This window comes from Danio rerio, chromosome 18 (assembly GCF_052040795.2).
Source record: "Danio rerio strain M-AB ecotype USA chromosome 18, GRCz13ab, whole genome shotgun sequence".
Taxonomy (NCBI): domain Eukaryota; kingdom Metazoa; phylum Chordata; class Actinopteri; order Cypriniformes; family Danionidae; genus Danio; species Danio rerio.
In genome coordinates this window covers 19,720,001-19,735,000 of record NC_141038.1, presented here as the reverse complement: position 1 = coordinate 19,735,000, position 15,000 = coordinate 19,720,001, and the positions used below count along the sequence as shown (strand labels likewise).

The 15,000-nt window shown below is 36.1% G+C and overlaps 1 protein-coding gene across 27 annotated transcripts in view; it reads right to left on the bottom strand.

Annotated features, from left to right (window-relative positions):
- The window catches only part of LOC147832798 (uncharacterized), a 273,558-nt gene that overhangs the window by 168,170 nt on the left and 90,388 nt on the right, over window positions 1-15,000 (bottom strand). For 6 of the 27 annotated variants that reach the window (XR_015514851.1, XM_087293113.1, XM_087293112.1 and 3 more), the window contains exon 3: window positions 8,664-8,803. The exons of the other annotated variants lie outside the window; for them this stretch is intronic. Coding sequence is in view for 5 of the 6 variants with exons in the window: in XM_087293113.1 (XP_087149239.1) it covers window positions 8,664-8,803 (140 nt within the window). In the remaining variant the exon portion in view is untranslated. The remainder of the gene's footprint in view (window positions 1-8,663; window positions 8,804-15,000) is intronic. 27 annotated transcript variants of the gene reach the window in all.

Sequence of the window (15,000 nt, the reverse complement as noted above, 5' to 3'; positions counted from 1 at the left end):
GAATTAGCATGTTGTTAGCATGATTCTAGCATGAATTAGCATGTTACTAGCATGATTCTAGCATGAATTAGCATGTTGTTAGCATGATTCTAGCATGAATTAGCATGTTACTAGCATGATTCTAGCATAAATTAGCATGTTGTTAGCATGATTCTAGCATGAATTAGCATGCTACTAGCATGATTCTAGCATGAATTAGCATGAATTAGCATGTTGTTAGCATGATTCTAGCATGAATTAGCATGTTACTAGCATGATTTTAGCATGAATTAGCATGTTACTAGCATGATTCTAGCATAAATTAGCATGTTACTAGCATTATTCTAGCATGAATTAGCATTTTACTAGCATGATTCTAGCATGAATTAGCATGTTGTTAGCATGATTCTAGCATGAATTAGCATGTTACTAGCATGATTCTAGCATGAATTAGCATGTTGTTAGCATGATTCTAGCATGAATTAGCATGTTGTTAGCATGATTCTAGCATGAATTAGCATGTTACTAGCATGATTCTAGCATGAATTAGCATGTTGTTAGCATGATTCTAGCATGAATTAGCATGTTACTAGCATGATTCTAGCATGAATTAGCATGTTGTTAGCATGATTCTAACATCAATTTGAATGTTACTAGCATGATTCTAGCATGAATTAGCATGTGAATAGCATGATTCTAGCATGGATTAGCATGTTGTTAGCATGATTCTAGTATAAATTAGCATGTGACTAGCATGATTCTAGCATGAATTAGCATGTGACTAGCATGATTCTAGCATTAGCATGTAACTAGCATGTTTCTAGCATGAATTAGCATATTGTTAGCATGATAGATAGATAGATAGATAGATAGATAGATAGATAGATAGATAGATAGATAGATAGATAGATAGATAGATAGATACAGACAGACACAGACAGACAGACAGACAGACAGACAGACAGACACAGACAGACAGACAGACAGACAGACAGACAGACAGATAGATAGATAGATAGATAGATAGATAGATAGATAGAGGTAGATAGATAGATAGATAGATAGATAGATAGATAGATAGATAGATAGATAGATAGATAGATAGATGTAGATAGATAGATAGATAGATAGATAGATAGATAGATAGATAGATAGATAGATAGATAGATGGTGTATGAGCATGAGTCAAACAAGCCAACCCCCGCCTCTCTACGATGTTCTGATGCTGAGATATAGCTGGTGTCATATCGTTGCTAGGTTAGTCTGTTTTGTTGCTATGGAGTTGATTGACAGCTAAGACTGATGATGTATACAAGCTTCTTGCCAGTATGAACAGTTAAAAACAATCCCCATGTCTCTATCACACTGCAGCATGACAATATCAGTCTGAACCTCTTTAATGGCAGTCTATGGGACAGTTGCTAGGGTGCAGTATCTGGTTGTTAGGGTGTGGCTAGAAAGTTAAAAGGCCATCGGTGATTGGCTGCTGGCTAGACTGAGTTAAATGAGCTCAGCCATTAGTCTGTAGGACAGTTTGATGCAGAGTTATGAGCTCACAAAGTTTGATCCAATGTAAAGTCAATGAGAGTCTTTTGCAATGGAAGTCTATGGGACGGTTTCTAGGGTCCAAAAGTGGTTGCTAGGGCGTGGCCAGAAAGTTTAAAGGTGATCAGTCATTGGCAGATTGATGGTCTGAGTTAAATGAGCCTAGTTAGAAGTCTGTGTGACATTCTGACGCGGAGTTATGAGGTCGCAAAGTTTGATCCAATGTTACGTCTATGGGATTTTTCCGACGGTCCCGGGACGTTTTTCGGAAAACCGAAAGTCGGATCAGTCGGAAAAGATATAGCAACTCGAGTCAGAATAGTTCGGAGGTCTGACCCAAGTTTGATGGTCATAGCTTGAAAGGCCTAGGACGAGATAGAGTTTAATTTTTAGTCTCAGAAGAAGAATAATAATATAGAATAATAATAATAAGTTTAATAGGATAACAGTAGTCTGGCTTGCTACACAAGCCAGCCTAATAATAACTAGATTCTTAAAGTTTGAGAACAAACTTTGAGGCTGGCTTGTGAAAGCCTGACGGTAATAGTTTATTTAGTTTAAACAGTTTTTAAAACTATGAAAAGATAGATAGATAGATAGATAGATAGATAGATAGATAGATAGATAGATAGATTAGCATGTTATTAGCATGATTCTAGCATGAATTAGCATGTTTTTAACATGATTCTAGCATGAATTAGCATGTTACAACATGATTTTAGCGTAAATTAGCATGTTACTAGCATGATTTTAGCATGAATTAGCATGATTCTAGCATGAATTAGCATGTTGTTAGCATGATTCTAGCATGAATTAGCATGTTGTAAGCACGATTCTAGCATTAATTAGCATGTTACTAGCATGATTCTAGCATGAATTAGCATGTTGTTAGCATGATTCTAGCATGAATTAGCATGTTACTAGCATGATTTTAGCATGAATTAGCATGTTACTAGCATGATTCTAGCATGAATTAGCATGCTACTAGCATGAATTAGCATGTTGTTAGCATGATTCTAGCATGAATTAGCATGTTGTTAGCATGATTCTAGCATGAATTAGCATGTTACTAGCATGATTTTAGCATGAATTAGCATGTTACTAGCATGATTCTAGCATAAATTAGCATGTTGTTAGCATGATTCTAGCATGAATTAGCATGCTACTAGCATGATTCTAGCATGAATTAGCATGTTGTTAGCATGATTCTAGCATGAATTAGCATGTTACTAGCATGATTCTAGCATAAATTAGCATGTTACTAGCATGATTCTAGCATGAATTAGCATGCTACTAGCATGATTCTAGCATGAATTAGCATGTTGTTAGCATGATTTTAGCATGAATTAGCATGTTACTAGCATGATTCTAGCATAAATTAGCATGTTGTTAGCATGATTCTAGCATGAATTAGCATGTTGTTAGCATGATTCTAGCATGAATTAGCATGTTACTAGCATGATTCTAGCATGAATTAGCATGTTGTTAGCATGATTCTAGCATGAATTAGCATGTTACTAGCATGATTCTAGCATAAATTAGCATGTTGTTAGCATGATTCTAGCATAAATTAGCATGTTGTTAGCATGATTCTAGCATGAATTAGCATGTTGTTAGCATGATTCTAGCATGAATTAGCATGTTACTAGCATGATTCTAGCATGAATTAGCATGTTGTTAGCATGATTCTAGCATGAATTAGCATGTTACTAGCATGATTCTAGCATAAATTAGCATGTTGTTAGCATGATTCTAGCATGAATTAGCATGTTACTAGCATGATTCTAGCATAAATTAGCATGTTACTAGCATGATTCTAGCATGAATTAGCATGCTACTAGCATGATTCTAGCATGAATTAGCATGTTGTTAGCATGATTCTAGCATGAATTAGCATGTTACTAGCATGATTCTAGCATGAATTAGCATGTTGTTAGCATGATTCTAACATCAATTTGAATGTTACTAGCATGATTCTAGCATGAATTAGCATGTGAATAGCATGATTCTAGCATGGATTAGCATGTTGTTAGCATGATTCTAGTATAAATTAGCATGTGACTAGCATGATTCTAGCATGAATTAGCATGTGACTAGCATGATTCTAGCATGAATTAGCATGTTGTTAGCATGATTCTAACATGAATTAGCATGTTACTAGCATGATTCTAGCATGAATTAGCATGTTGTTAGCATGATTCTAACATCAATTTGAATGTTACTAGCATGATTCTAGCATGAATTAGCATGTGAATAGCATGATTCTAGCATGGATTAGCATGTTGTTAGCATGATTCTAGTATAAATTAGCATGTGACTAGCATGATTCTAGCATGAATTAGCATGTGACTAGCATGATTCTAGCATGAATTAGCATGTAACTAGCATGTTTCTAGCATGAATTAGCATATTGTTAGCATGATAGATAGATAGATAGATAGATAGATAGATAGATAGATAGATAGATAGATAGATAGATAGATAGATAGATAGAAAGATGTAGATAGATAGATAGATAGATAGATAGATAGATAGATAGATAGATAGATAGATAGATAGAAAGATGTAGATAGATAGATAGATAGATAGATAGATAGATAGATAGATAGATAGATAGATAGATAGATGGATGGTGTTTGAGCATGAGTCAAACAAGCCAACCCCCGCCTCTCTACGATGTTCTGATGCTGAGATATAGCTGGTGTCATATCGTTGCTAGGTTAGTCTGTTTTGTTGCTATGGAGTTGATTGACAGCTAAGACTGATGATGTATACAAGCTTCTTGCCAGTATGAACAGTTAAAAACAATCCCCATGTCTCTATCACACTGCAGCATGACAATATCAGTCTGAACCTCTTTAATGGCAGTCTATGGGACAGTTGCTAGGGTGCAGTATCTGGTTGTTAGGGTGTGGCTAGAAAGTTAAAAGGCCATCGGTGATTGGCTGCTGGCTAGACTGAGTTAAATGAGCTCAGCCATTAGTCTGTAGGACAGTTTGATGCAGAGTTATGAGCTCACAAAGTTTGATCCAATGTAAAGTCAATGAGAGTCTTTTGCAATGGAAGTCTATGGGACGGTTTCTAGGGTCCAAAAGTGGTTGCTAGGGCGTGGCCAGAAAGTTTAAAGGTGATCAGTCATTGGCAGATTGATGGTCTGAGTTAAATGAGCCTAGTTAGAAGTCTGTGTAACATTCTGACGCGGAGTTATGAGGTCGCAAAGTTTGATCCAATGTTACGTCTATGGGATTTTTCCGACGGTCCCGGGACGTTTTTCGGAAAACCGAAAGTCGGATCAGTCGGAAAAGATATAGCAACTCGAGTCAGAATAGTTCGGAGGTCTGACCCAAGTTTGATGGTCATAGCTTGAAAGGCCTAGGACGAGATAGAGTTTAATTTTTAGTCTCAGAAGAAGAATAATAATATAGAATAATAATAATAAGTTTAATAGGATAACAGTAGTCTGGCTTGCTACACAAGCCAGCCTAATAAGTTAATACAATATAGGAAATAAAGGCAAGCAATCTCAAATATGCAGAATCAGTGTACAAAGAGAATGAGTGCAAGCGAAGGCTGTATAGACACACACATTATGGTAATCTTGACGATAGTCAACTTTCTTATGTTTACAATAACTCTTTTGGTTGGTGATTGTTTTACGCACTATGAGCAGCGAAAATAATGGCTTAGTGCCCTACCTAAAGAATATTTGTAATTCTAAAATGGCAAAGACACAGTCATGCACATTTTCTTTTTTCAAAACCTCGAGTAAATCTGATAATAAATCTGATCAAAAGAGATTCTGAGAAGATGAAACTGCATAAATAGATCAGGATAGCAGAAGACAGAAGAAAAGCGATCTCAAGTCAGCCAGAAAACATAACACACTGTAAAAAAATGCAGGGTTCCACACAATTCATTTATGTTGTCCCAACACAAATTGATTAAGTTAACTTAACACTTTTAACAATTTTATGTGGATTGAACATAAAAAATAACGAGCATAAGTATATATTTTTTTGAGTGCAGAAGAGGCAACTGTGGACTCTTGTTGAAGATTAGTTCATATGATTTATCTTAGTAGCTACATGTTTTTTATCCATGACTGCCCTATAATTTATATGGCACAAAATAATTAAAGACCGTTCAGAAATGTGATGTTTTTTTTGTGCTATCACAATTTAATTATGTCATATTGCGGAGAAACTAAAATTGTGTGACAGCGGTCACAGTAATTTTCCTTTCCAGGTTTTGTTCCGGGAATTATTCATTTACAAATTAAGCAAACTGAGTGACCAGCATTATAGCTTTCTCAACAGGGAGAAACAATAGAAAATGTCTTCTTTAGAATAGTCTCAAATCTCTTGAATATCTTTCTAGACGTGCCAAATGTACAAACCTAGATGCTATTTTAGGCAGCTCAGTACCCTGTAGATAAGAGTTTTTTTTCTCTGAGGACTAATAAACACCTGTCTGAGAAAGCAATTTTAGTCAGGTATTGCTATTGTTGTGTGCAATATCAACCAGATGGTGCACAAACTGTCTCGGTGAGACTACGGTGGTCTTAATAAAATATCAGGAAAGCCCTAACTTGCACACGCATCTGGATAGTATTCTTAAGTTTGCAAACCGCAGCTCAATAATTGGCTTGGTAACGCAAGCAATCAAACATGACAATATGTCTTTGTCAAATGCGTTTCAGACAGCCATTCCACTGACCCGTAAATGTCCTGTCATCATTATCCTCCAATACAACCTCTACTAATACAGACAGTCAGCAAAACCTCAAAGTGAGACTTCCAGGCAATTTTGTCTTTTTTCCTCTCTCTCTCTCTCTCTCTCTGGTCTGTCAGTGTGTGTAAGGACCACGTTGGAAAACCTTCCAGGAGAGTAAGGTAATTATCCATTCTCTCCTGTCTGCCTGCTATGTACAGACCATTCTCCAACTGCTCGTTAATGAAGAGTCCAATCAAATGTAGCCGGCACTGCAGAGCTGCACCATTTAAAAACCACACGTCTAGACAACGGGTCGTTTTGACACACTCGACATGACAATGAAGATGAGGGACTGTTTTTGGGGTGTGGACAATTACTTTCGCATAGTACGTGCTCTGCAATATTTTAGTCCTTCTCCTAAAATCGGCAACTGGTAGAGATCAACAACATCACCGAAAAAGTTTTAGCCATTTTCTTTTAGAAGAAAATTGCTAATTTTTTTTTTTTATACAGTGACACAAAATCATTCCTAGTTGTTTGTGATTCGCCATAACCATATGCATAATCATTGGAAATTTAATAACAGACAGGATAAAACAAAAACTCGTATTGTTTTGAAATTGAAGCTACAGTGTGTGGGATCGGCAGTCATATCCTAGCTGGTAAACAGAGCCATTAGCGCTAATGATAGAGTGTGCTTGAATACAATGTGCATTAGGATAAAGTGTGGGCTTCATCCAAACTGATTCCGCGAACCCATAGCGAGAAGCTTGCACACACCAAGGCCCTGTGTTAACTATTATTAGTAGTATTCATCTCCACCTAAATTGAGACTAAATCAGCTGACTGAACTAACTTAATGCTCCGAGCACATTGCTACACATCAGGGGGGAAAGGTTCATGAGCAGAGATGAAAATAGCACTATAAGAACAAACACAAAGTGCTGTTTTTACAGGATATTTTATTTATGACACATACAGACCAGATGCTCACAGAGCTGTGGGACATATCAACCAGCCTTCTTGGTTAGTTGAATCTGCTTTCAGGGTCATCCGTTCAGACAAGGCGATTAGCCTATGGCATTGGCTACTCTATACTGTATTCATAGATCTTTATAGATTCATAGATCTTCCTCAAGGTGTTCTTTGATAACGAGACAAATCAATTTTTACTGTAGAGCACAATACACAAAATTATTAGCATTGTATAAACTGAGCAGTGTGTTTTTATCCACACAATAAGAAAAACAAGGATGAGTAATGTTTAGTAAACACCATTGATTTTCAGTGAATGGATAAAAATGGTCCTTATGTGTTATAGAAAATAAAATAAGGCATATTTATCTACTACAAGTACACATACAACAAATAACTAAAGTGGTTCTCAAAAGATTTTGAAATAGTACGTACTGCATATCAAGTGATAACACATCACACTGTTTAACATACAAATGACACAACAATATGCAAACTATTACGGGTCTAGAGGTACAACTGCATTTTATTATTTGCATGTAATGATTTTTTTTTTTCAACACTGTTATGAACATATTCGTATTATTTTATATAACATATTATATTATTTACAACATTAAAATAATAAACAATTTATTATTACAAACTTTATTATTTTAATGTTTTTCTTAGTATTATATTTTTATTTTAATATATTATCATTCTTTTCATTTCATTTATATAGCAAAAGAATAAATGATTTTTCTTTTTGTTCAAATATTAGTTTCCCCTCTGCTTTCTTATGCTTCCTTTTTTTTTTTTTGGAAATAGATTTACAAAGAAAGAGTTATTTATCCTCATGCTGCAGATGGTTTGTTTAGCTGTTTTCTCATGACTGAAGTGTTCAGTTTTTACACTTACAAAGCCCGCCATGTAAATAGCAAATGTGCCATGGCGCGATACAACTGACTCTTAAAGGGAATGGGAGATGAGACTTTGATTGGTTCACTATCAAAACATGTCCATAACTCATTTAGAGAATAAGCACAACCCTTTTAGACCATGTGCTGTGGCGCAGAGCACATTTTTCCATCCTTAAAATAGCAAAAGTGAATTCGGCATGCCCTTATTGCTTTGCTGAAAACATAGCCCTATATACATTTCTGAAGATCACAAATTATGTAGCCAGAGGAATGTATGTCCGCATTTCATCTTTAAGCCTTATTCACACTACAAACAACTCACAGCGGCAAAGCGACCGTTAATTACAATGGAGAGCGAGTGATTTCCGGCAACCTCCATCTACATACAGGAGCCCTAGTAGAGCTCATGTGATCCTCTCTCAGCTCGCTCTGCGTTTGCAGCAGATCGCCACCCAGAGCGACAGGCAGCTACAAAGTCGCTGCTAATCTGAATGAGGCATTAAAATGAATGATACGGGGTGGTATGACGCTGTTCCTTTTTGCGCTTACCAGCTGACCGCTTATCTCCGCATGGACAGCTTTCCTGCTGTTTCCAGTTTGTCCAGTAGCTCGCTATGTATGTCAGCGGACTTAAGACGCAGAGAGGAGTTGACCACGATGAGGGGATTCCAGTCTGACGAAGAACGGTACTAGAAAGCGGATAAAACAAAAACAGAAGCCAAAAAATTATAACCACTAAATGACAGGGTGAGAATGTGGTAAATCAGAAAACGTGGTAAAAATCAGACGAGGGCTTTTCTTTTTCTGGATTGATTTTTAAAACTGTTGGTTGGGTTTAGTGAAGTAGGTGGGCGGGTCAATCTGTGTTTTTGAAAACACTATTAGTTGGGTTTAGGGAAGGAGAAGGGTCAATCAGTCGTCAGCAGTGGACCTGCACGAGAACAGCAGGCGTAAATGGCACTCGCGAGAGAAATTTGAGATCTCAAAAAGCACACACAACAGCCTCTAGTTGATTTGTGAAAACAAAAACTGCAACAACAAAAAATGTATCTCCTGGGATGTATTTCATGATCTCCAGAGATGTATATAGTGGTACGTTTTCAGAATGAGCCATTTTCAAATGCATACTGTATTATAAACGACAATTGCAATTATACTGTATTGGATAATTGTAAAACCATATCACATTCTTATTTTTCACGAGGATATCAACCAACTGGCATGTACAGTAACACTCTTTCATATACTCACCACAGCTGATTTATCTCACGTTTGGCGAGAATTAATTTTAGGTCTAGGTTGTGACCCACTGAGAATCACAACCTGCCACAAACCTGCCAGCATCCACCAAGACAGAACGGAATGAACAAAGAGAAGCAGCAGACAATCCAAAACACATGTAAAACAAAACCTCCCAGGACACCTGCTCCACCAAACCTAGTTTCAAACAAGACCTCCAGTGCTGCGAGCTGCTGTCTTTTGCCACCCAGTGAAATCAACATTTATAAGAGTGGTAATGAGCGTTTTCCTTCCCGCGTGACAGCGCTAAAGCAGCGCTAATTACATTAGCATGAGCGATGAAATATGAGCTAGCTGACACACAGTTCCCTCAGAGGATGATGAAGGAGCAGGCCGATTTTTTAATAAACACGGTGCTGGCGAAATATCATCTCCTAACTGCCTTTGTATCGAGCCGCATACACTTCTTCTGCCAAGATCCACCACTGACTCCCTAGGAATTTATGTACAAATAACTACTTTTTAATAGCCCTGTAATGTGATTTCCTGCCAAAGAAATATTCAAATAGCTTTCAAAACCAGTACAGTATATTATGAGCCCCGAGCTAAAGTGAATGTGGAAGGGTTGGGGGAAAAAAGAAAGAGACAGATTATTTTTTACTCTGTAATTATTATACCATTGTCATCTGTTGGAAAGGAAGAAAGACAGAGCAACAGCGCATCATGTCTCGCTAGGGAGTAAACGGGATTGTTTTCTAAGAATCAGGTATAAAAACACAAACAGTAATTGTCACATTTAATTACCAGAGTCATTTACTTTGCCCCATCACATTTATCACACATTTTCCTCATCGGATTACAAAATAATGTCTCTTTCATTAAGGATGATTGGGAATAAAATGAGATACAGGCTGTACGGCAGCTTGTTTATGTGCATGTGTACATTTTAAATTGCTTGCTAAATGCAAATGGGGGTGTGAACTCCGCAGCATAAAGCTCACATGTGGTTATTATATTTTCCGAGTTTGTGACCCCGACGTTCTTTTATGTGGCCTTAATGAAGCAAGCGCAGGATTCTCAGCCCACCGTGACATTCGTTTGAGTGTCACTGAAAGAATTTCACTACTTCTCATGTGACCATTATGATAGCATGGACTGCAGAACTGAATTAATTGCCTTGGCACCGTGGCTCACTTTCCATTGTTGTGCTTTCCATTAAGACTAGGGAGCGGTTGCAAAATCCCAGTGTGGATTGCATATGTGTGTGCCAGCAAAACTCGGAATGCAGAATACATTGCTGAAATGCAGAAAACAAGAGAAAAATGAACTGAATGTGTGGAGAACAATATAATTAAAAAGGGCTCCATTTGATTCAGGGACAAACAACAAAAGTGGAACAAAACTGCTACAAGTAAGACAGCATTCAGGAGGATTTTTTTGTTTTCTCTGAATAGGGGAATAGATCTCTTGCCCCCTACAGTCAAATAAGTAATTACATTAAAAAAAAAAAAAAAAAAACGAAGCCAAATCTTTAGTACAGTACACACTATGGAGTATAGCAGTGCTTCCTAAAGGCACCTCAAAGTGTGTAAGGGATTTAAATGTGGATTTCATACTTTGATAAACACTTATTAAATAAACATTTAAGGAATTTTCCAAAATGAAAGTGAATGCAAATATCTAAATTTCACCTGCATTTCTGTTGTCATAACATTCAGAAGACTTACGATGTTTGCCATAATTACAGTTGTGGAGAGAGCTTAACATGCTGCAATTTAAGAGAACACATGCAATTACAAATAAAGGCTGCAAATTCAGAAAAGATTTTCATACGCTTGATAGGACACGTATTGCACAACGCTGTTACACAAAAAATGTTTTTGTTTTTTTTCAAAACAATTCTTACAACTCGAATACTTTTTTAAAAACGTGCTGCATTTTCTCACGACACAAACAAATTAACAAAAGACTGCATTTTTCTCACAACACTTTCAAATAGTACGAAACAGCTGAAAGGTTTCAACGGGACCCTAAAACATGACCAACCTGGCTATTTAGTTTGTGCTTACTTGGGCTAATAAAATACAAAGAAAAGGGAATCAGGATGTTAGAATTAAAAAATAAATAAAAAAATAATAATAATAAAAAAAAATCAAAAATCACCTTCACTGAGCAATAGTCACGGCACAGCAGTGTTTCACATGTTAGGGTCCCCTCAAAACGTTTTCGTTGTGTTCCGTTCTTCTTGAAATTGTTGTGAGAAAATGCAGATATTTTTATAACTTCTTTGCCTTTGAGAAAATGTACCACAATTTTTTTTTACTGATTGTTTGCGTTGTGTGAAAATGCAGCATGTTTTTTTATGTGCATGCATTATGAGGATTTGCAGCACGTATGCTGTTAAACGGATGACGATCTTTATTGAATTTGCTGGCAATTTTGTACTTGTATTTCAGGAATAGTTTTAAAAAAAATCTTTGTGCTTAAACTAAATTAATTATTTAGGCTATTTGGATGTCTGTGCGTAAAATACAATTTCCTTATCCACGAAAGAGGATAAGAGAAAGGAAAGGCCAATTGGAGAAGGCTCGTTCTTTATCCTCATGCTGCAGATGGTTTGTTTAGCTGTTTTCTCACTACTGAAGCGTTCAGTTTTTACACTTGCAAAGTCCGCCATGTAAATAGCAAATGCGCCATGGCGCGATACAACTGACTCACTCAATTACATTTTAATTTCACATATACCCCAATGAAATTTGAATGTGAATGTACTACAAGTAAAAATGCAGAAATAAAACCAAACATAAATGGTTACAGTAGTTCAACTTAATGTAGCCACAAAAACAAACTATTAGCATTTTTCTTACTATTACTGACGACATGCTTACAGTGTGTGTGATTTACAAAACAGTCTCCAACCTCATAAGTGTGCTTTTACACCTGTGGTTAAGTTCAATTGGTCTGGCGAAGGCTTATCGCAATCACTTCAGAAATGTGTCTGCAGGTTACCATGAAGCTGTTGCTAAAGCATTGTGGTTCCCAAAGTGGGAGTCAAGACCCCTTGAGCGGTAGGGAATGTTGGGTCACAGTGATTTGCCAAAATATCATATATGTTAGTAAACTATTAGAATTACCATATTTATCCATAACCTACAAAAGATAAAAATAGTATTTATTAGTTACATTAAAAAACACCAAGAAAAAAAAAAAAAAGCCATCAGCTTTTCAATTCTTTTTCCATTGGATCCCGACCCCTGGGGTTATTATTCTAGATAAATGACAATAGTGTTATTTGCAGCAGATTAATTTTATGGCAGAGTGTTAAACTTTGACACCTTTACGGCACTCACGTACATTAAAAATAAAAGCCACCACTGAACAAAGGATGATCTCCAAAATTGAACCAACAATGTTCTGTAAACATTGTGCCCACCATTTTCAATAAGTGAGGTTAAAATTAAATTAAATAAATAATGAATATTAAAAATTTTTTGGGTTGTTAAACTGTTGCACTTTTACTGTGTTGTGAATAAGCTTGTTTATATAGTTTCTATTGGGGTGTGCACCGTTGTGTGCACTGTTTGTATGTTTATACCTCTGAGGATAGTGGGGGTCACCAGTCACTAAAATTGTTATTTTGGGGTGTCGCAAGCTGAAACGTTTGGGAACCCCTGCCATAACACACAGTTGCTTTAGTCCAAACACATGCAGCATGCTTCATGCATACTTTATGCAACTGGGTCTGTTTGAGTTTGTATCATGTCCTCACAACAAACTAACTGCTCCGGTGTTTTTTAAAAATCATACTGAGACTATTTCTTCAAGAAGGGTTGGTACACTTGTTTGGTTCACTTTTGGTTTGAGCTCGATTTCAATGGCTGCACTCAAACCTGCCCAAACTAACCGCACTAAACAGGAAAATGAACTAATTTGCAGGCTCGAAATATTCTCTCTCTCTTTACAGTAGATATACAAGTGGAGTCAGAATTATTAGCCCCCTTCAAAAAAAAATTCTTTTTTTTTTTTAAATATTTTCCAAATGATGTTTAACAGAATATGGAAATTTTCACAGTATGTCTGATAATATTTTTTTCCTTCTGGAGAAAGTCTTATTGATTTAATTTCGGCTAGAATAAAAGCAGTTTTTAATTTTTTTAAACACCATTTTAGGGACAAAATTATTAGCCCCTTTAGGCTATATTTTTTCTCGATAGTCTACAGAACAAACCATCGTTATACAATAACTTGCCTAATTACCCTAATCTGCCTAGTTAACCTAATTAACCCAGTTAAGCCTTTAAATGTCACTTTAAGCTGTATAGAAGTGTCTTGAAAAATATCTAGTAAAATATTATGTACTGTCATCATGGCAAAGATTCAATAAACCCATTATTACAAATGAGTTATTAAAACTATTATGTTTAGAAATGTGTTAAAAAGAAATTGGGGTAAAAAGAAACAAGCAGTGTAATAATTCAGGGGGGGGCTAATAATTCTGACTTCAACTGTGTATATTTTTTTCTCTATAGATTTTTTTATTTCTTTTTTTGTAAATAAACTGCATCTTAAAGATATTCTAAGTGGAACCTTTATCCTCTTAAAAAATAAATACAATAAATTCACAAATTTAAAAAAATATTATTTGTGATTAGATTTAAATATTTGCATGTGCAGAAACTCAGATGCCATTAAAAAATTTGTCCCATCAAGCGCAAGGCATGACCTCATATTTAAAGTAATACATTGTTTACATTGGTCCAAACAAAAACTTAGTAAGATATTTCCAGAAGTGGACCCTGCATGTAATCGGCGTGTGCTAGAACCGGCATCACTGGCTCATATATTTTGGAGATGCCCAAAATGATCATCTCACTGGGGAAATGTTTTTAACATTCTCAAAAATAGGTCAAAAGCTGATAAATCCAGATCCCTGTATTGCAGTTGTAGGCATTACTACTTTTGAGATCGCTAAAAACAGTACAGAACAAAATATAGTATAATTTGTCTGTCTACTAGCACGAAGGTTAATATTATTAAACTGGAAACAGAAAGCTGCTCCTACATATATACATCTAATGAGGGATGTAATGAAACATTTGGAACTGGAGAAAACTTAGATTTTCCCTAAAAAAGAAAGAAGACAAATTCTATAAAATCTGGTAACCTTTCATGGATTATAAAAAAAAAATCTATAAGTAATAGTTAAATTGAAGAAAATCTGACTAATTTATATAAAAACAGAAGATTCTTATTATTAGAAAATTTGTCCCATCCCAAAAGTGCACTAGTTTATTTTTAAAAAATGCACACAAACACTGTGCATTAAACTAAACCATATTTGAAATATGTCTGCCAAACTTTTCAGTCATTCTGTGCATTAGTAATCCAGACATCGACACTCCAGTTCAAGTGCTTAACACTGTATGTGTGTGAAATTGTATGGTAATGCGTTCTGGAGATGAGACTCTTCACAGCAGACCTCTAGGAACCCCCCGCCAAAAAAGTGGGGAAAACCCAGCAGCCTCGCCCAGACAATGCCAACCAATCAGACCTGTGGGCTCAAATCTCCCCATACACCTCCTCCATCAAATTGCAAAAGAGTCCCAAGCTGTTGTCAAGCATCTTTGTGTGTGAATATGTGTGAATA